The sequence below is a fragment of the Coregonus lavaretus genome (assembly GCF_964263955.1).
Source record: "Coregonus lavaretus genome assembly, contig: HAP1_SCAFFOLD_3493, whole genome shotgun sequence".
NCBI lineage: Eukaryota > Metazoa > Chordata > Actinopteri > Salmoniformes > Salmonidae > Coregonus > Coregonus lavaretus.
Genome location: NW_028157191.1, coordinates 7,355 through 29,929, shown reverse-complemented (window position 1 = coordinate 29,929; position 22,575 = coordinate 7,355). Strand labels below are relative to the sequence as shown.

Genomic DNA, 22,575 nt, shown 5'->3' with positions numbered 1-22,575 from the left:
CTAGGAAGAGAGACAGGGCAAGACAAAAATCATTCAACGACATCGTATTTAGCAACGCCAGAGGGTTCTGTTTGAACAATGGCTATTCTTGTGAGCCATTCAGGAGCCAGTAGACTGCAGGTTACAGCTCACCTCTATCACACCACTCCCTCCCAGGACAAAGTGTGCTTTCAGGACTGGCCTCAGTCTTAATGCCTGAGTACTGTACACACACTGTCAGATATACCTCTATATGCCCCCCTGGTGATGTGGGTTGGAGCCCTGTCTCGGCCACCCTCTGTCTATGCCCCTTCTAGCTGTCTCCCTCTACATTTCCTGCTCTACTGTCAAAAATACAAAACAATCGAACAAATAAATAAATAACAATATATGTTTTAAACATTGTCTGTCAACACAGATTTTGGAGTTGTCCTATTTTAATAACATATTTATTATCCTATTTAATAATATCACATTTTATTATCCAGCCAACTTTGTCTTTCCAGAGACAAAGACTCTTCATTGATAATAAATAGTTTCACACACCCTTTTCCTTGAACCAGCTGATAACACCTCTAAACTAAGAGCATGTTGGCAACGTTTATGAAACCTAACAAACCTGATAAATGGTTTACTTTATATCAGGCGTTAGATATTAGCTTTGCTATTGTCATTGTTCTAGCTATTTATAGTTAATAAATAAGCTCTTTTAATTTGATGTAACATTTTCTCAAGTCAAGTTTGCCAGTTCAGTGATATTGTGTCAGCAGCTCCAATTAGTTTCAACAGCATTTCTCTTTCGGCAGATATTATGGAGCGTTTGATTAGAACAAGCCGACCAGACAAGAGGCTTTCAGCTCCTGTGTTGACTTTGCGCCTGGAACTGAATAGGAGTTGCCTAGCAGTCCACTGATGACGTGATGTGACATTAAATAACAAGGAGACAAATTAAACATGGCCTGAGTTCAACCTTTCCCAGACTCATCATCCACACACACACACACACACACACACACACACAATGTCTGAAAGAAGACAACAAAAACCAGTGGTTCACCAAGGTTCTAAGCACTCCCAAACTCCTCCAATCCATCTTTCTCCAAGACGTATACAAGCAGGGAGAACTCAGGGAGAAGAGGGATACAAAGGTTAGTGCACTGAACCCAGCCACCAAACCCCATACAGCAACCCAGTCTAATACAGCAACCCTGCTCTGTATCTAGTTGCCAACTGGAAAATAATCGCTCTGCAGAGTAGAAGACTAAAGGTCGGTGCAGCCCACTGAGCAACCCAACTACTGAACCACACATGGCAACCAGGCCTTGTACCCTGGTGCCCAGCAGAATGGATATCTGCAGAGAACAAGCCCAACAATAGAGAACAGCAGGGGTGCTGTCTCTGGTGAAATCCTATCCTGCAGCTACAGGATATTACTGAAGCTGGCTGGCCAGTCCTGATCCAGCTGGCTACAAACAGCACAGTACAGATGCCGTATATTAATCTGTTGTTGCAGGAATTGTAATTTCCACTTAAAAACTTCAGACTTGATTTGCCCTAATGATAAATGTATTAACCCCTACAAAACATGTCCATTAATTATAATCCAAATAACAATTCACATGTCCTGTTGCTGTAGGATTATATTCATGCTGTTTTAACTGGCTCAAATTAAGACACGGCATCTGTATACTATGTAGGAGCTCTGTGGTAGAGTTCAGCTAACTATCCTCCTTGTTGGCACCAAATGTTCCATGATTAAAACATTCTAATTTGCATTGTAACTAGAAGTATCAATGTCTCAGGTGTAACTTTTAGTGTCAACATGGTGTCCACTGAGATTCTAAATCAAGCCAGGACACTGTATAGGATGGCTGGCTATCCATGGCTCTGTTGATCTATGGATCTGGCGAGGATAAGCCTGTGTATTACTGTTTAATGAGACGATGAACTTGTGTAACCTTTTAGACCTCACACACAGCTACGGATGCGACACATCAGGTGCCCTAGTGCCTGTAGTGACGTCAGCATGGCAGGCTGATCCCCCAAGGCTATAATGGAACCCCACAGCTGAGCTACTGTGTAGATAAGAGGAAACCATTAACTTTTTACAGCACCACGCATTCAATAAAATAATCTCATTAAATGGTTCGGGAGCGTAAATGAATTCGGGCCATTTGAATCTAAATAGATTTCGCCCGTAGGCAATGAGTGAATCATTCACTGGAATTGGCTGTGAAAATAGACTTGAATTTCTAAAGAACAATAAACAAAGAAATACATACATTAATATAAATTATTGTAAAAAGTTCAAATTATAGAATATCTTAACATCTTATGACCTGCTTACCACAGGAGGTTGGTGGTACCTTAATTGGGGAGGACGGACTCGTGGTAATGGCTGGAGCGGAATCAGTGGAATGGTATCAAATACATCAAACACATGGTTTCTATGCGTTCTATGCCATTCCATTTGCTCTGTTCCACTCAGCAGCCTCCACTGCTGCTTACTTACCATGTAAGTAAATAGAAACCAGGTACCAACATGGTCCCTCCCTGGAAAAAGCCTCTATAAAAAGGAAGTGTGACTGATAAGACCTACGTAACACCACTGCACAATGAGAGCCAAGGGACTCCTCAGTGAGCCAAATAACACAAGCCCAGGGGACCTGACACTTCAACAGCCATGCTCCCCACACCACAGCAGTGCAGTGAACACATGGAATAGTACCTGTTGATAATGGAGGGACTAAGGTGGAGAGGTACCCCCTATAATCTATCTCTGTGTACTAGTCAAAAGCAATATGAACCAGAGCTCATTGATTTTGTGCTATCCCTTTGATAAAGGTATTTTAACCAAACAGCCGTTATGAAATCTGATTGTCCTGTGAATGATCAGCGATTACACTGATCATATTCCCAACCAGCATTATGCTTTATATACAGAGTAGTGTTGTTTACCAAAGGCAGTTTTATTAGATGACAATGAAGGATAACTTATGAAAGGCAAACACTGTAATGGCAATCATCCCTCTTTCTAGATGAGTGCACAGTGGGTTTTTACAGAAACAGTTTGAAGTTTATCTGTAAGCTTTTGTTTTGGCAGTGGAATAATCACACAGGATCTGTTTATTTAGGTCGTCAGACACGATTTGATTGTTATCAGTTAATCCCCTTTAGGAATGCAGAACTCGTGCTGAACACGCTGTAGTTCAAAGTTCAAAGGTTATGGAACAAGAAACAGTTGAAATACTGTACAACAGCAAGGTTAAGGTCAAAACAATAACCCAATAATGAAAGATTACGTTGCAAATTATCGTATCAATTAGCATCTTTATCAACAGATACAACTGTTTGGGGGGTGGTTTCTAGGTCAGTTACAGTAAGAGTCAGCTCAAGTTCAGTCGGGTGGAATTGTCTTACCCTGTTACTGGAGAGCAGCTGCTTCTTCCCCTCTCTCTTTCTCTCTTTCTCTGTTTTCTCTTTCTCTCCAAGGGGAGGATGTGTCCTTCCACGCGCACGCACTCACACACATACAAGTCCTCAGCCACCTTACTCCACAGCCATCTGCAAACGGACGGAACGAGAGAATGAGAGGTGACAGGAGAGAGGTGATAGGACAGAAAGGGAGAGAGGGAGTGGAGAGAGAGATCAGAGAGAGAGAAAAGAGAGAGAGAGAGAGAGTGCAGCTGCAAGGATAATGTTCATAGGATTAGTGACAATAGTGTCAGTCAGTGGAACGCTGTCTTAAATGAACCGTGTACAGAGAACAAAGAGTTGTGTTGTTCTGCATCATTCATCCCTCCTATACCTTTTAGGGTCTTAGGAAACTTCTTTAAAGTTAGAAATGTGCTGAAGTACTCCCATTCAAAAGCATTTGAATGTCTGAATGCAGTTACGTATCTCAGTATGTGTTCATAAAGAGTTAATAATTGGAGTGAATAAGTCACTTTTCTCAAGTACAGTTCATAAGTTGTAATTAGTGACCAGTTCTAGGCATTGGGTCTACCTTATAGCCTCCTGGGTTTACCAGGTTTCTACAGGATGTGATGTTTTCACCCCTCTGTGTACTTTACTGTTCAATCATGTGACCTGTGTGTTATCTAACATGATTCGGACTACTCCAATTCAAGTACATTGTTACCTGAGTGAAACATTAGCCCTGGGCCTTACAAAAGCAGCCAAGGCAGTCCCACCCACCCAATCAACGATTAGGAGTCAGACAGCTCCCCTCTCTGACACCACTACCTCCACTCCCTCCCTCACTGGACAAAGTGTGCTTAATAATAATATCTCTAAGAGCGTTGCCTTATGTTGCCTGTACGGGCAAAGGAGGAACCTGCACACCTCAGCCCAGCAAACATTGGCTTCTAGAGTTAGATATGTCCAATATCCTGGGCTTTACTTGGTACAGTGATGCTCCCCTACAAAGAAGGCTAGTGTAAACATTAACCTCACTGTCATGGTTTCTAGGTGAGTGGTGTGGCAGGGGAGAGACTAGCTAGCATCTGTTCGATTATTAACTATTTATACTGAGACCCACTTATTTATTTCATATTCATGAAGAATACCAGATCCAGGTGTTGCAAGGTACAGTATCTTCCCAATGTAATGCTTTTCACATCCACCTCTCAGAGTTCAGTGCATTTCTCAGTGTTCTTCACATACATGGAACAATCAATGGCAATGTCTGTTGATCCGCTATAATGGGATCACCATGTTATGTTTTAGTTATTTATCAGACGCTCTTATCTAGAGCGACTTCCAGTTAGTGTATTCATCTTCAGATAGCTAGGTGGGACAACCACACATCAGTCACAGTAAGTACATGTTTCCTCAATAAAGTAGCTATCAGCAAAGTCAGAGCTAGTAAAGGGGGGGGTAGTAAGAGGGGGGGTTGTTCCTCTTGCTGCTCGGTAGGCAAGTACCAGGGTCTTGTAGTTGATATCCATTCTACAACTTCTATTTCTATGTAGATGTCACGGATTCTGCCGAGGCTGCTCCTCCTCCTTGCTCGGGCAGGCTTCGGCGTTCGCCGTCCCCGGAGTACTAGCTGCCACCGTTAGATGTTTCGTTTGTTGATTGCTTTTGTCTGTCTATTGCACCTGTGTCCGTTTGTGTCTGATTATGTGTCCTATAAGTTGCCTGTCTTGTGTTGGTTAGTTTGTGTGTTGTTATTCGCCTGTCTGTTAGTGCTGCGTGTTTGCTCTGTTTGTTGTTTTGATGTTTACGCACAGTTTGCGTAATCGCTCGCCTCTGTTTTTGTTGAGGCCGTCTATTGTATTTTTGCCTTGTGTTGTACAAGTAAACTTTGTTGGACTAAGCTTCGGGGTCCTGCGCCTGACTCCCACACCACACTTACCTCAGCCCTTGACAGAACAACACACAACATGGAGTCAGCAGGAGCAGCGGCGGCACCCAAGTCGCTGGAGGATCGGATCAGCGACCAAGACACCATGATCTGGCAACTTGGGGCCGCCATGAACGAGGTGTCCAACACTCTGCGCCGGTTGGTTATGGGAGAGGTGCCCACGCCTTCGCACACCTTACCATCACCATCGGCTAGTCCTCCTCTCCCAGCACCGGAACCCAGTGGCATTCGGCTCTCGCTCCCGAGGGCATATGATGGTTCTGCAGCCGGGTGTCAGGGGTTCCTCCTGCAGGTGGAACTCTACCTGGCCACCATACACCCGGCGCCCTCGGGATACGAGAGCGTCTCCGCCCTCATCTCCTGTCTATCCGGCAAGGCATTGGAGTGGGCCAACGCCGAATGGAGGGGAATAGACGCTGCCACCATCACCTACGCGGAGTTCTCCCGACGCTTCAGGGCTGTGTTCGATCATCCACCTGAGGGGAAGGCGGCGGGGGAGCGTCTGTTCCACCTCCGACAGGGGAAGAGGAGTGCACAGGAGTTCGCCCTGGAGTTCCGGACTCTCGCGGCGGATGCGGGGTGGAATGAGAGGGCCCTCATCGACCATTACCGGTGTAGCCTACGAGAGGACGTTCATCGTGAGCTGGCCTGCAGGGACACCAACCTATCCTTCGACCAGTTGGTGGACATTTCCATCCGTCTCGACACCCTGCTGGCTACCCGCGGACGTCCCGAGTGGGGGTCGTCCATTCCACCCTCCAGCACCTCCGAGCCGATTCCCATGGAGCTCGGGGGTGCTGGTGCTAGGGAGAGGAGGAGAGAGAACCCGAGGGGGGCCGTCCCCTGCACCAACTGTGGCCGTGGAGGACACACTGCGGCTAGGTGCTGGGGAGGGTCTCCTAGGAGAGGGGACAACAGGTCACGCACTGGTCATTTCAGGTGAGTAGGCACCCCACTTACCCAGAGCTCTCTGTTGGTCACCTGTGTATACCTGTGAGATTTCCACAGGTGGCACCTCATTCCCAGCATAAGGCGCTAGTAGATTCAGGCGCAGCTGGGAATTTTGTTGATCGGGAATTTTGTTATAAGTTAGGAATTCCCCTTCGGCCGGTAGAAGCCCCCTTTCCTGTTCATGCCCTAGACAGCCGGCCGCTGGGGTCGGGGTTGATCAGAGAAGTCACAGCATCACTTAAGATGACGACGCAGGGGGGTCATGAGGAGATCATTCAGTTTTATCTGATCGACTCTCCTGCGTATCCCGTGGTGCTGGGGCTTCCCTGGTTAAGCGCCCATGATCCTACTATTGCGTGGCAACAGAGGGCTCTTATGGAGTGGTCTGCCCAGTGTGTAGGGAGATGTCTAGGTGTTTCCTTAGGGGCGACCTCGGTGGAGAGTCCGAACCAAGTGCCCGCAATGCGCATTCCCCCTGAATATGAGGATTTAGCACTTGTGTTCAGCAAAGCTAGGGCAACACGGCTACCACCTCATAGACAGGGGGATTGTGCGATAGATCTCCAAACAGGAGCGGCACTTCCGCGGAGCCGTGTGTATCCCCTGTCTCAAGAGGAGACAGCGGCTATGGAGACTTACATAGCCGAGTCCTTGGCACAGGGATACATACGGTCCTCCACTTCCCCGGTTTCCTCAAGTTTCTTCTTTGTGAAGAAGAAGGACGGGGGTTTGCGCCCGTGTATTGATTACCGTAGTCTCAATCAGATCACGGTTAAGTACAGTTACCCTCTTCCTCTGATTGCGACTATGAGGGAGTCATTACGCGGAGCGCAGTTCTTCACAAAGTTGGATCTCAGGAGCGCGTACAATCTGGTGCGCATTAGGGAGGGGGATGAATGGAAAACAGCATTTAGCACCACCTCGGGTCATTACGAGTATCTCGTCATGCCATACGGGTTAATAAATGCTCCTTCAGTCTTCCAATCCTTTGTTGACGAGATTTTCCGGGACATGCATGGGCAGGGTGTGGTAGTATACATCGACGACATCCTAGTGTACTCTTCTACACGAGCCGAGCATGTAGCCCTGGTGCGCCGAGTGTTGAGGAGGCTGTTGGAGCATGACTTGTATGTCAAGGCAGAGAAATGCTTGTTCTTCCAGGAGTCCGTCTCCTTTTTGGGTTATCGGTTGTCCGCGTCTGGTGTGAAGATAGAGGTTGACCGTGTGTCGGCCGTGCGTAATTGGAAAACTCCAACCACTGTAAAAGAGGTGCAGCAGTTTTTGGGTTTTGCTAATTACTACCGGAGGTTTATCCGGGGCTTTGGACAGGTGGCAGCTCCCATTACGTCCCTGCTAAAGGGGGATCCGGTGCGTTTGCAGTGGTCAGCTGAGGCGGACAGGGCATCTGTTAAAGTAAAGAACCTGTTCACTTCGGCCCCGGTGCTGGCGCATCCGGACCCCGCTTTACCATTCCAAGTTGAGGTAGACGCGTCCGAGGCTGGTATTGGGGCAGTCCTGTCGCAACGGTCCGGCACGCCACCTAAACTCCGCCCCTGTGCGTTCTATTCTAAGAAGCTCAGCTCGGCGGAGCGTAATTATGACGTAGGGGACAGGGAGCTGTTAGCTGTAGTCCAGGCCCTAAAGGTGTGGAGGCATTGGCTTGAGGGGGCTCAACACCCTTTCCTCATTCTGACTGACCACCGTAACCTGGAGTACATCCGGGCAGCTAGGAGATTGAACCCTCGTCAGGCTAGGTGGAACATGTTCCTGACCCGGTTTGTTTTTAAGATCACATACATCCCAGGGTCCCAGAACGGTAAGGCAGACGCCCTGTCTCGGCGGTATGACACAGAGGAGAGGTCCATTGAGCCTACTCCCATACTGCCGGAGTCTTGTCTGGTGGCTCCGGTGGTGTGGGAGGTCGATGCGGAGATCGAGCGGGCACTGCGTACCGACCCTACTCCCCCAGAGTGTCCGGTGGGGCGGACGTACGTTCCGCTCGAGGTTCGTGACCGCCTAATTTATTGGGCTCATACATCACCCTCCTCTGGCCATCCAGGTATTGGCCGGACAGTGCACTGCCTTAGCGTGAAATACTGGTGGCCAACATTAGCTAGGGATGTGAGGGTTTATGTCTCCTCCTGCTCGGTGTGCGCCCAGTGTAAGGCGCCTAGACATTTGCCCAGGGGAAAGTTACATCCCCTGCCCGTTCCACAACGACCATGGTCCCACCTCTCGGTGGATTTTCTGACAGACCTTCCCCCCTCCCAGGGGAATACCACTATTTTGGTCGTTGTGGATCGGTTTTCCAAGGCCTGTCGTCTCCTCCCTATGCCGGGTCTCCCTACTGCCCTACAAACCGCTGAGGCCCTATTTACCCACGTTTTCCGGCACTATGGGGTGCCTGAGGATATAGTGTCTGACCGAGGTCCCCAGTTCACCTCCAGAGTCTGGGGGGCGTTCATGGAACGCTTGGGGGTCTCGGTGAGCCTTACCTCGGGTTACCACCCAGAGAGCAATGGGCAGGTAGAACGAGTCAACCAGGATGTGGGTAGGTTTCTGAGGTCCTATTGCCAGGGCCGGCCGGAGGAGTGGTCAAGATATATCCCCTGGGCAGAGATGGCACAGAACTCTCTCCGCCACTCCTCCACTAATCTAACCCCTTTCCAGTGTGTGTTGGGGTATCAGCCGGTTCTGGCACCATGGCACGAGAGCCAGATCGAGGCCCCTGCGGTGGACGAATGGATTCGGCGCTCGGAGGAGATGTGGAACGCTGCTCATCTGCAGCGGGCCATCCGTCGACAGAAGGCGAGCGCCGATCGCCACCGCAGTGAGGGTCCGGTGTACGCACCGGGAGATCGAGTCTGGCTCTCGACTCGAAACCTGCCCCTCCGCCTGCCCTGCCGGAAGCTGGGTCGGCGGTTTGTGGGGCCTTTTAAAGTCCTGAGGAGATTGAACGAGGTGTGTTACAGGTTACAACTGCCTATTGATTATAAGAATATTAACCCGTTGTTCCATGTGTCTCTTTTCAGGCCGGTGGTAGCTGGTCCACTCCAGGAAAGTGAGATAGGAGAAACCCCTCCGCCCCCTCTGGACATCGAGGGAGCTCCGGCGTACACGGTCAGGACCATCTTGGACTCGAGACGTCGGACGGGGGGTCTCCAGTATCTCGTGGAGTGGGAGGGGTACGGTCCGGAGGAACGGTGCTGGGTGCCTAGGACGGATATCCCAGATCCATCTCTCCTGACCGAGTTCCACCGTGGTCATCCCACGCGCCCGGCTCCGCGTCCTCCTGGTCGTCCCCGAGGCCGGGGTCGGCGCACGGCTGGAGCCGCGCGTCAAGGGGGGGGTACTGTCACGGATTCTGCCGAGGCTGCTCCTCCTCCTTGCTCGGGCAGGCTTCGGCGTTCGCCGTCCCCGGAGTACTAGCTGCCACCGTTAGATGTTTCGTTGGTTGATTGCTTTTGTCTGTCTATTGCACCTGTGTCCGTTTGTGTCTGATTATGTGTCCTATAAGTTGCCTGTCTTGTGTTGGTTAGTTTGTGTGTTGTTATTCACCTGTCTGTTAGTGCTGCGTGTTTGCTCTGTTTGTTGTTTTGATGTTTAAGCACAGTTTGCGTAATCGCTCGCCTCTGTTTTTGTTGAGGCCGTGTATTGTATTTTTGCCTTGTGTTGCACAAGTAAACTTTGTTGGACTAAGCTTCGGTGTCCTGCGCCTGACTCCCACACCACACTTACCTCAGACCTTGACAGTAGATGATTTCTGCCATTCTAGAGACCCGCTAGAACAGACATCATCAACTGGATTCAGCAGCTAGACAATTTTTTCTTGAGCATATGGTCAGGGGGCCGGAACACAATTACAAATAATTGTTAGACTGCAAATTGACCGCAAGAAGCCCAAACATATCTAATATTTGACTAAAACATAATCATTTCAAACCTTGCTTACATTTCTATATGATCACATATACTGTGTCTCTCTATTATGCGTAGGAATTCTTCAGAACAGATTTCCAAAATTAATCCAACAATAAAATAAAATACATGAAAAAAATTGTTCAGAAAACTTGGGAGGGACAAATAAAATCACCCACGGGCCAAATTCAGCCAGCGGGCCGCCAATTGGGGAACCCTGGGCTAGAAACTCTGCTCTCCTGCATCCTGTAGTCAGGCAGCAGCCTGGTAGCAACCTTTGGATAGTCATTACCCTGGGCGGGACCCAGCCATTCAGCCTACCCAACCTACCTCTGAGACAGAACAGGAGTGTTATGACATGAACACACCTGGCACACTGCTAGTCACTCCATGAAACTAGACACACATGCATGCACACACACACACACACACACACACACCAATACTAATTTCTACAGAACAGCCCCACAAGTATAACTAGCTGGTACACAACACTGTGTATTTTCACTGTTCTCTCTCTCTCTCTCTTTCCGTTCACCTTCCCTCTTCAGGGCTTTCCTATTTTTAGGCTGAAGGTGGCCCTGTTCTCCTACACATTTTGCCATGGGGCGTAGAGAAAATGTTGCAGTTTTAAAGCAAGTTTGCAGCAATTCTACACATTTTTCCATTTGTCTCCTGAGTGGTGCAGTGGTCTAAGGCACTGCATCACAGTGCTAACTGTGCCAGTAGAGATCCTGGTTCAAATCCAGGCTCTTTCGCAGCCGGCCGTGACCGGGAGACTCATGGGCGGCGCACAATTGGCCCAGGGTAGGGGAGGGAATGGCCGGCAGGGATGTAGCTCAGTTGATAGAGCATGGCGTTTGCAACGCCAGGGTTGTGGGTTCGATTCCCATTGGGGGCCAGTATAAAAAAATAAAATTAAAAAAATAATAATAATAATTGTATTCACTAACTGTAAGTCGCTCTGGATAAGAGCGTCTGCTAAATGACTAAAACGTAAATGTAATTATGCAATGGGGTGGAGAGAAAAATGACCAGTTTTACAGCTAATTTCCTGCAATTCTATTAACTTTGCCATAGGGTGGGGACATATAATAGCCCTTTTTAATATGAAATCTGAGTGAGAGGGAATAACAATATCAATGGGGGCCCCCGGTTGATAATTCCACCATGATTACTATAAGTTTAGATGGCTAGACTAACTTACTAATCAAAAAAATATTTGGCTGACATGGGCTTATTGAGTGACTGTCAGTGACTGACATAACAAGAGAACAACTGCTGAACCACAACCAAATTTCTACTTTTCTAGCTCTCAACATTAAGTTGAGAGCCTGTCTAAAATAAATAAAAATAACACATTTGTCAATTGATCCGCGGTCCTACAAAAGAGGGGCTGTGTGGACCACCAGTTTCCCATCTCTGATTTAGAGAACAAAGCAGCCCAGGGGTAGAGACTGAGTGGCCAGTTGAACATGTAGCCTACCATTCTGCAAGGTTCAACTAACTTGTGACTGAAAAGTAAACCAGAACGAAATTTTTATTTTTATTAAAGCACTTCTCTCAGACAATTTACTAAAAATAGAATACATTATGAAATAACATAATTTCCCTCTTTTAGCTGTGTTTCATTTTAATCAAATCTTCATAAAAAATATACTGAACGGTCACTCAATTCACAGATTAATACACACAACCAAACACAGTGATGTCAGTTCATTTGTGAAATTTAATAAAAAATACATTTGAGATAACACTTGTTCTATTTTTGGTCTAGGAGTGTTGTTCTGAACCTGAGGTCCTCACGCGGATCATGACATCACAGGGTTTGAGTTGAAGAATGACGTCATAGCATGGTGAGGACTAGAGAGAAGGTTGGGTTGTCTTTCCTCCTGAGGGAGATCTGTTCAGTCGTAGAGGTCCTTGAACCCCAGGCTCCTGTCACCACACACACACACACACACACACACACACACACACACACACGGTGAGATGTAGAAATATGTGCGTGTTGTATTCAATGTGAGGTGTTCAGGGAGGGGCCCCACCTCTCTGGGGATCTCTCTCTGGACAGGTGGTCTGGGGTGGACCACAGGGGCCTGCTGGGGCTGAGGGAGCGACGCTGGTGAGGGGAGGAGGGATGCAGACCAGAGGACGATGATGACAGACCCCGACGACGCAGCTCCTGCACTGCCCTCTCCCTACGAGAGAGAGAGAGAGAGAGAGAGAGAGAGAGAGAGAGAGAGAGAGAGAGAGAGAGAGAGAGAGAGAGAGAGAGAGAGAGAGAGAGAGAGAGAGTAAAGCACAAGCCAAGCCTTTACGACAAGCAACTAGAGACAGACAGACAGGCAGACAGACCTCTCAAACCGCTCAGTGGATAGCTGTCTCTTGGTCATGTCCAGGTCAGCCTCTAGCTGTGCCGAACGAGTACTCAATGTAGCCACCTCCCTACTCTGAGAGCTCCTGAGAGAGAGAGAGAGAGAGAGAGAGAGAGAGAGAGAGAGAGAGAGAGAGAGAGAGAGAGAGAGAGAGAGAGAGAGAGAGAGAGAGAGAGAGAGAGAGAGAGAGAGAGAGAGAGAGAGAGAGAGAGAGAGAGAGAGAGAGAGAGAGAGAGAGAGAGAGAGAGAGAGAGAGAGAGACATTGAAATTGAGTTGGAGATGGATAGATGAAAGGGAAAGAGGGAGAGAAACAAAGAGGGAAGCTGTCAAAACAGACAATCAAACAAATCAGAAACCCTTCCAACAGCGACCAAGTGTCTGCTTACGCCTTGCTGTCGGCCGCGGTGAGTTTGTCCCTGAGCAGCTGGATCTCGGTGTGTCTCTCCTGGGAGCTGAGCTGTCGGTGTAGCTCCTTCTCCCTGGTGGCCACCAGCATGGACTCCAGGCTCTTCATGCTCAGACGCTCACTGGACAGCTGCTTCCTGAGCAGCTCCAACTCCGAGCGGTACGCATCCAGCTCACACTGCACCTACAAGCACACACACGGTGTACTGTTAACATACACACACACAAACATAAACATCCTGACATATGCGCACACACACACACACACCATCCCCTCCATGACTCACAGCCTCCTTGCTGGCGTCCAGTTTGACACAGAGCTCCCTGGTCTTCTCCAGGTCAGTCTGAGTGGCGGTGTGTTCCCCCTGGGCCTGTCTCAGCTCCTCCTCAGTGTGCACCAGACTCCTGTTGAGCTGGGACACCTGGCTGCTGCAGCTCCGCTCTGCAGACAACGCCTAGGATACACACAACTATAGGGGTCCAGGGTCGTGTTCATTACGCACAACATGTTAACATGTTGCGAAACCTTTTACACATAAAACTAAAATGAGCTTTTGTTATTGGACAACTTCAGGTTGTCCCACCCTGTTTCAGTCTGTTTGGTGCCTAATTAATAAGACCCAGTGTGTGCCCAGTGATAATCCCTAATGATAGAGACAGTGAGGGTGGACCGACCTCCTGCAGACTGGCCTCCAGAGCCTCCACCTTCTCCCTGAGTCTGCGTCTCTCCGTGTCCGAGGTCATCAGCTCCAGCCTCAGCTCGCTGATGCTCCCCTCCGCCTGCCGCGCCTGCCCCTCCCAGCTCTCGGCCTGGGCCGAGCCACGCCGCCGAGCCTCCTGGTGCTCCCTGCACTCCCGCTCCTGGTGGACATACACACACACACACATTTGAATTCTTTATTTAGCTCCACAATGAAACAGTACAAGTTAAAAGGTCTTGACTATCAATCCCTACCCAACTCCAGTCTGAAAACGTTGATTGCCGCTTATAGTAAGCACAAGGAGGAAAGAAAAAAATAAAGATTTTCAAATAGGAATCGATCTGGAACTCAAAGGCTGCGTTTACACAGGCAGCCCTATTCTGATTATTTTTTCACTAATAGGTATTTTGACCAATCAGATCAGCTTTTTTGCCAATATTTGGGCTAAATATCAGAATTGGGCTGCCTGTGTAAACGCAGCCATAGCTACTCTGGATGAGTGATCGTTTGTTCGACAAGACATAACTAACAGATCACAGATAGAAATATCATCCATTCACAGTGCCAGCAGAGGTTACCTTGGAGGACAGCAGGTTCTCGATGCGGGAGACATCAGACACATAGTCCTGTACCTTCCTCTGCAGCTCCTGCACCTCCTGGGCAGAGTCCTCAGACTTCAGCTCCAGGGCCTGGACAGCAAAACAAACTAGATTGTACAAAGTGTTTGTGAGATTCTAAAGAGATAATGGCCATGCGGTTTGGTATATCATGAATAATATGTGTGTTTTCTACTACTGTTTGCCCTAGCCAATCACCTGGGATGAAAAACTATTCTGGAGCATGAGCCAATGCCATCTAGTCTGGGTACCAGTCTTTTTAGCTAACATTCCACTCCATTTGACAAATGACACGGAGTACAAGGAGTGGAATGTAATAGCTGAACAGAGACAGCAACCAGGCTACATACCATCCTCCCTAAATAATAAGAATCCTAAAAGGTTGATCATTTCAAAGTTTAAAAATGATAATCCTGACCCTGGTTTGGTCAGAGAGTGCTGTATCTGACCTGGTTGTTGAGACGGCTCTTGTCCAGTTCCTCTCGGAGCTGAGCATTCTCCCTTAGGGTGGCATCCTTCACCTTGGCCAAAGCCCCCAGCTCCTCCCCCGCATCCCCCAGCCTCCTCCTCAAAGCCTCCAGCTCCCGCTCCCGCCCTGCCAGCGCCTCACGAACACTCCTGGGGAACAGAGAGGTCACAACCAGGGGTCAGAGTTTAGAGGTTAACTTATACAGGTGGTGCAATCCATATGTGTCTCTGAGTGAACCTTGGTAGGGTGACTTGGCATCTGATGCTGCTATGTGAAGCTTTGTGGTACTGGACAACTCAGACTCACTCTGCTGATGTCTCCAGATCCTCAATGGTCAACCTCAGATTCCTGATGGTCTTCTCCTGAAGAAAAAACATGGCAACAAAGAGACCATCACTCAATAACTGATATTAGACTAATGTGTCACATCTCATGAGTCGATATCCAAGTGGACATTTCAACTTCCTAAACATAGTGGCTGGTAGGTATGCTGGCAGGTATTCTGGTACAATTGGCTGTGTGTGTTGTTAGTGTTCAGTTGATTACTTTGTCGTCCAGCTGGTTGTGGGCTGAATTGAGGAGGTCAGTCTTGTTCTCCAGCTGCTCCTGCAGGGAGTCTCTCCTCTGGTCCAGGTCAGTGATGGTGGACTGTAGACCGCTCACCTCCTCTCTTAGACCAGACACCTGCCTCAGTAGAGAGTCTGACACAACAGATAAGGCTCAGTGTGGTAAGGTTATCTGGAATAGCGTTATTACACACACACACAAGAATGGATGAGCGCACACACACACACACACACACACACACACACACACACAGGCAGACCTTGTCTCCTCACCGTTCTTCTCGTCCAGCAGTTTGTTCCTCTCCTGGGAGTTCTGTAGTTCTCCGATGCGGGAGGTCAGTCTGCGCTGGCTGTCACTCAGGGCGTTCTGTGTCTCACCGTTGGACAGTCTGAACACACACACACGTGCGCGCACACACTTCAAATGATGCTATAAAAGGGATTAAATGGACGCTATAGAAGTAACAGTTCCCACACATGCCAAGTATGTGGCTGATGCAGGAAGTGACTCCCCAACCACATGACTTCATACATCAGTGCTGGTTCCTGGCTTACCTCAGCATGACACACTCGTTCCTGGTCCTGCTGTGTTCGTCCTCAGCAGCGGTCAGCTTCCTGCCCAGGGTGTGGACCTCCTCCTCAAGCCCCATCATGGACTCCCTCATCAGGGCAAGACGGCTCTTCTGGTCCCCTCGCTCATGCTCCAGCTACAGCAAGGAGCATCGCCATGAATTGCAATTAGCAGCATGAACATTCCATTTCAAACGGAGGACATTTAAAGACTGTGTCTGTTCTAGTCATTGTGGTTTTCTCCTCCTCCTCACAGTGAGAATGGCTGTCTGCAGGTCCTCCACCCTCTGCTCCAGATGAGCCCTCTCACTGATGGCTGTCTCCTGAGAGATCTGACAACACGCAACACACATATAGACACTTTCTCTCAGCAGGACACACACACACACTTTCATTGGTAGTCAATAGATGGCCATGCTGGAACACTCAGAAGTAGATTATTATCCAATCTGGTTAACACGCTGACCTTGAGTCTCTCCCTCAGACTGTCCCTCTCTGTGCTCATTCGGTGGAGGTCGACCGTGGCCACGTCTCTCTCCGCCTCCACGCGCTTCAGGATGCTCTGAGCTGACACGGTGACACTGCTCTTAGCTGCGCGCGACGACTTGGATTTCAGCACCTCGCGACGCAGCGATGCTATCTCCTGCTGGGCCTAATGAGGAATGGGATTGTTACCCGCAAAATGATTTCCCATTCATTTGGAACTGAGCTAAGAAAACGTGCTGACAAAATGTGTTTTGTTGGCGTTAACTTTTCCTTTAAGAATGGCACTAGCCTGCTGGTAGTGCATGCTGGTCTTGTCTCTGTCGGCAGTCAGAACTTTCACGTTGGCCTGGATCTCTGACAGGTGGCGCTCATACTTATCAAGCATGTTCTGCATCTCGTCCCGCTCTCTCAAGACCCTCATCAGCTCAGAGTCATAGCTGCCCCCCTGCCCAACATAAGGGAACAAGACATGATGTCAAATTTCAAAAGAGTACATCAGCTGTTACATTAGTATCATGACAAAGGGCTAGCAGTCCAGGAGACATTGGTCAGAAATTCATTTTTTTTTATTAATCCGGAAAAAGTCGTATTTGAAGAGTTTATTTCCAAAACGCTATATCCACCAATATTTCATATTTGTATTTTTTCATCAGAAATGATTGATTATGGGTACCTTCATGTGTGTGTAAAATATTACTGTTCTCAGTTGTTTAATTCATAGATTTTAGATGTGTATGAAAATGTTTGTTTTTTAAAATAATAATAATAATAATATGCCATTTAGCAGACGCTTTTATCCAAAGCGACTTACAGTCATGCGTGCATACATTATTTTATTTTTTTTGTGTATGGGTGGTCCCGGGGATCGAACCCACTACCTTGGCGTTATAAGCGCCGTGCTCTACCAGCTGAGCTACGTTATATTGTTTAGCTGGAATGGAATGTTCGTATCCTGTATTTTTGACTGTGATATGTGGTTGTCTCACCTAGCTATCTTAAGATGAATGCACTTACTGTAATTCACTCTGGATAAGAGCATCTGCAAAATGACTAAAATGTCAAATGTAAATGTTTTACATACAGATCTCATATTACTGAATTACATTATTATTTTTTATATTTGTTTTATATTGATGTCACAAATGTATCATTTCTACAGTTCTTTATTCAAAATGTAGTTATTTATTCCATTTGACTGTGTAAAACCTAGCAGTACTACTTATGTCTCTGAGAGTGAGCTGGATCTATAGCATTTAGCAAAAAAACATTATTATTATCTCTCTGAAATGAAACCATCAAGTAATAGATTTTTAAAAAATACATGTCTGTCATTGAACAACCCCATGCCATGATTAGAGAGTGAAAAAACACACCAAACATTTCTTTAAACAATAAAAGCTCATTTACCAACATTTCTGAAAATTGATATATAGCGTTTTGGGAGGAAACGCTTCACTTATACATTTAGAACACTGAAGATGGAGGAACAAATGCCTAATTACATTTCAAGTGAATATTAGACAGACATTCCTTTACCTTGACAGGGGGCTGACGGGTGGGGCTGCGGCTCTGGAGGTGCCCCCGACAGGGGCTACAGGAGCACCTGCCCCTCAGCATCCTCCTCAGGCTGTCTGCTTCCTGTCTGTAGTAGTCCCTCTCCTCCTCCACGCTCCGCAAGAAGCTGTCCAGACGAGAGCCACGCTTCCCCCTGCCGCTTGGCTCTGTGTACAGGACCTGCTCTCTCTCTGTAGAACAGCCAACAATGTTCAATCACATTCTGGCATCACATTCTCCACTACCCTCTAATATTAACTTGAATTGTAATTAGGCATTTGTTCCACCATCTTCAGTGTTCTAAATGTATAAGTGAAGCGTTTCCTCCCAAAACGCTATACATTCACTCAGTCCAGCCCCAGAGTAACTCACCTGTGAGGCTGAGCTTCTGCACCAGTCTGTTCAGACTGTCTCTCTCCTGGTGCAACTGGTCCAGTAAGGCCTGCAGGTCCTGGTCCTGATTCTGCTCTACTGTGGGATTCAGCTGGGTCTCAAGTTCTATTGGTTCAGTGTCTGCCGACTCGCTATCCTGATACATAGCCCAGAACCCAGAAGCCAGGTTGGATGGTAAATGTAGGCTATTGATTATACTATTTTCTTTATGCCTGTTGAATTAGTACGCAATTTAGTGGTTTCAGTCGTGGTCTTACAGGTGTCACTTTGGTGATAGCGCCCTTTAGTGAAGTGATCTTCCTCTGCAGGTTTTCGATGATGCTCTACAAAACCAGACCCAAAAAATCTTGCATTGATTCATTCATACATTCACTCATCCATTGTGTTCAGTATTCACATCGCATCCCCTCTTTGGCATACTGTATGGTCTCAAGCCTACCTCTGCCTGCTGTGTGTGTGTGGTCCTTTGTTGTCTCCAGTGTAGGGCCCTGCTGGTCCTCCTCTTCCTGCAGCTGAGCTGGTGTATTGATATGGTCTGGCTCCTGCTGGTTCCCCAAAGACAGCTCCTCCACCTCCTCCTCCTCCTCCCCCCTCTCCTCTCCTCTCCTCTCCTCCCCTCACCCCCTGCTGAAGCTGCACCTCCTCAGCCTGCACACCAGCCACACTAACCTCTGCAGCCTGACACAGGAAGGGCAATGGGGATTAGGTGAAAATGAATAAAATAAGATAAAAACGAACAACAGTGTCTGATTTATGGCCACTGTTCTAAACAGTAAACGTTGTCATGGTAACCAGGCTTTTTCCAAACTTGACCTTGGTCCTTGCTAACCAAAACATTGCATTAAAGTTCCTTATTTGACGAACAGGTGATTTTAATCTAGCTACTGATCTATTCATGTAATATAAACAGCACTGCATTGCATTTCAAAAGGTAGCTAGTTTGCAAAGTAGTGTCTTCTAAATCACAGCAACCTTGCTAACGCGCTAGCCTTGAATTGTCGAAAGCTAGACTGATTTTATTATGGCTAGATTGCTCGCTAAACATTTAAATAGAATTTGGCTAAAGCTTCTGCTTGTCTAAGTAACACATCAGATGTAAACAAAAACAAAACATGGTTGAGAGCGAGATCTTCGACTTACTTTTATGGGTGTAATAGTTATAGCTTTAGCGAGCAAGCAGTTACGTGTGGTAATCTGGATAAATCACTGGGGTTTGCAGTTGTAAAGCTAGAATGGCTCCTAAACCGCTTTTCATATGAGATAAACGTTCTGACCAATCAGATGTTAGGATTTGATCGGAATTCGAGATGCAAGCCAATCAGCAAAGGCCCTTTCTTCATGGCGTGCGTCCATTACCTTGACAACGCAGCGTACCCGGTACTTCACCACACACTGACAACACGTGCTGATAATGTTAGCAAAAGATAATGTTAGCCTAGTGTAAATCCAATTATAAATGCAAAAGTAGTAGGCATCAGAATTGTTGATTTGACTGCATTGCTCATTGCACTGTCAATCTGTTTTGTGGGAGCCTACCTTTTGTCCCTCTGCAGTACATTATACTTCCATATAGTGAGCCTTTTGTGGCTGCTTTTGCAGAGGGGCAAGTGTTAGCCTGTGAGTTTGTTGATTTTTGCAAGATCAGCCAAAAATAATATTTTAAAACCAACCCTGCCCCTCAGGACCTAGTAAATCCTATTTGACTCAAAATACAAATTATACCGCTGGGTGGCGATGAAAGACCGGCATCTAAAATCACTTGAGCAATAGAGGAGTGGATATCACTCCAGCACAGCAGGTGGCAGTGTTACAACAAGGGTAAATAAATTGTGCCGTCAAGAAAATACGAGGAAAAACAGCGGAAGTGTGTGTGGACAAACTCATTGGATCTGAAAACGTTTCCATTCATTTATTTGAAAAGTTTAATTGCACAAAAGTGATTAACTCTTTTCAGATGCACAGAAGAAACGACAGATAGAGGCGCGATGATTTTAAGGACATTCTCGAATTTGTGCGCAAAATCCCAAGCCTGTTTTCGATGGGCTCGAGACAAGAGCACATTGTCAGCTGTCATTGACGAGACTGGTAAGTCAGGACTGATCCTCAAATCTTTGTCAACAGACATATTTGAAAACTTAGCATTAGAGGACTGGATACACGATCATGTTGATCTCCAAAACCGGAGTATACTATTGTTATGGAGTAATGCCCCAGTGGTGGTGATAGGGAGACATCAGAACCCGTGGCAAGAGTGCAACCTTCAGGTCATGAGACAGAAAGGGATACCGCTCGCCAGGCGACGCAGTGGGGGCGGGACTGTATTCCACGATTTAGGAAATGTCAATTTGACTTTCTTCACGTCTAAGAAAAACTATGACCGTCACAGGAATCTCCAAGTCGTGACAAGTGCTTTGAAAGCACTCAGGCCAGACCTGGATGTACGTGCAACAGAGAGGTTTGACATCTTGCTGAATGGCCACCACAAGATTTCAGGAACCGCTGCTAAATTGGGAAGGACAGCAGCTTACCACCACTGCACTCTGCTGTGTTCTGTCGACAGGGCACTGCTGTCCGCGGTGCTGAAACCGACCTGCCAGGGTATCAAGAGCAATGCAACGCAAAGCGTGCCATCCCCTGTGAAAAACCTGCTGGATGAGGACCCGACGTTGGACTGTGACACTATCATGGATTCAGTGGCATCCCAGTACAACACAGAGTTTGGTTTCAGCAGCCCTGTAACACTTGTGGACCCAAGTGATGAGCTGTCCTTGCCTGGTATCCAAAGAATGGCCCATGAACTGCTGGCATGGGAGTGGACATTTGGAAGAACTCCTAAGTTCAGTATCTGTACGACTTTTAAGTTGAAAGATGACATGTCTATCTGCAATGCAACTCTAAACATGGACATCAAGAATGGCATTATAGAATCTTGTGACATTGACGTTCCATCGGACTGGCTACCTGTGGAGTTGTCTCGAGAGTTCTCCTTACACCTGATAGGTGGGAAATTATGTCCCTACGAGACGTCAGTACTCGCAGCAGAATTGCTGAGGACAATCCCACAAAATAAAGAACTTGAAAGAAAGATGTATAATCTGTGCCGAAGAGTTATCTTCATGATGTGAATAAAGCACTGCTCCATGACATGTATTGTTGTCCAGCGTTTTATTATTGGGATAGTTTCATCACCAATATCTCTGGTCCGAGGGAAGGGGTGCTCTCTGTATAGCAGTTTTAGAAAATGATCTGTAGACCCTGACTTTACATGCACACAAAGTATTTACAATGCATAAATTGTGTATAAACATCTACCTATGATAGTTAAAACTGAACTGGACCATCGTCCTTTAATAAACATGTTATAAACATGATTATGAACCGGGAGTCTTGAATGCTGATTGGCTGAAAGCTGTGGTATAGCAGACCGTATACCACGGGTATGACCAGAAATGCTAATTATGCTGGTAAACAGTTTATAATAGCAATAAGGCACCTCGGGGGTTTGTGATATATTTACATTACAGTCATTTAGCAGACGCTCTTATAGTTAGTGAATACATATATATATATATTTTTTTTATACTGGCCCCCGTGGGAATCTAACCCACAACCCTGGCATTGCAAACGCCATGCTCTATCAACTGAGCTACATCCCTGCCGGCCATTCCCTCCCCTACCCTGGACGACGCTGGGCCAATTGTGCGCCGCCCATGAGTCTCCCGGTCGCGGCCGGCTGCGACAGAGCCTGGATTCGAACCAGGATCTCTAGTGGCACAGTTAGCACTGCGATACAGTGCCTTAGACCACTGCGCCACTCAGGAGTACATATATGGCCAATATACCACGGCTAAGGGCTGTATCCAGGCACTCAGCGCTGCATCGTGCTTAAGAACAGCCCTTAGCCGTGGTATATTGGCCATATACCATACCCCCTCTGGCCATATTTCTTAAATATACCCTTTAGAAAATAGGTTACATCCTTTCCCCCACAATAAAAGCTCCCTCTGTAATGGGGGTCAGTGTGCTGCTAACAACTTAGCTTCCTCCACTGTCCGAGTTCCCCATACTGGGCCTGAACCAGTGAGCCTCTGCTTCGAAACACAGGTGATGAGAGGAAGCCCAGTGGCCTGCAGTGGGGGAAGATGGAGCGAGATGGATTTTGGCTGACATTCTGCACATTTTCTCATTGATGAAACATTTGATCTCAATACAGTTTTCT

The 22,575-nt window shown here is 47.3% G+C and overlaps 2 protein-coding genes across 2 annotated transcripts; one reads left to right on the top strand and one right to left on the bottom strand.

Moving 5' to 3' along the window:
- Window positions 1-11,995: 11,995 nt before the first annotated feature.
- Window positions 11,996-18,501, bottom strand: LOC311125702 (centrosomal protein of 135 kDa-like; the record flags this gene model as incomplete). The annotated part of the gene is made up of 17 exons (XM_084199734.1): window positions 11,996-12,154; window positions 12,265-12,417; window positions 12,575-12,679; window positions 12,982-13,184; window positions 13,288-13,455; window positions 13,676-13,861; window positions 14,280-14,390; window positions 14,768-14,936; window positions 15,094-15,149; window positions 15,334-15,488; window positions 15,627-15,742; window positions 15,909-16,060; window positions 16,178-16,255; window positions 16,390-16,575; window positions 16,699-16,854; window positions 17,946-18,154; window positions 18,336-18,501. 17 exons carry the CDS (start codon window positions 18,499-18,501, stop codon window positions 12,124-12,126), a joined length of 2,400 nt encoding a protein of 799 aa, XP_084055860.1. The 3' UTR covers window positions 11,996-12,123.
- Window positions 18,502-20,268: 1,767 nt separating this feature from the next.
- On the top strand, window positions 20,269-21,481 carry LOC311125700 (lipoyl amidotransferase LIPT1, mitochondrial-like; the record flags this gene model as incomplete). The annotated part of the gene is made up of 1 exon (XM_084199733.1): window positions 20,269-21,481. The coding sequence occupies exon 1, from the start codon at window positions 20,342-20,344 to the stop codon at window positions 21,479-21,481; it is 1,140 nt and encodes a 379-aa protein (XP_084055859.1). The 5' UTR covers window positions 20,269-20,341.
- Between the last annotated feature and the right edge of the window lie 1,094 nt (window positions 21,482-22,575).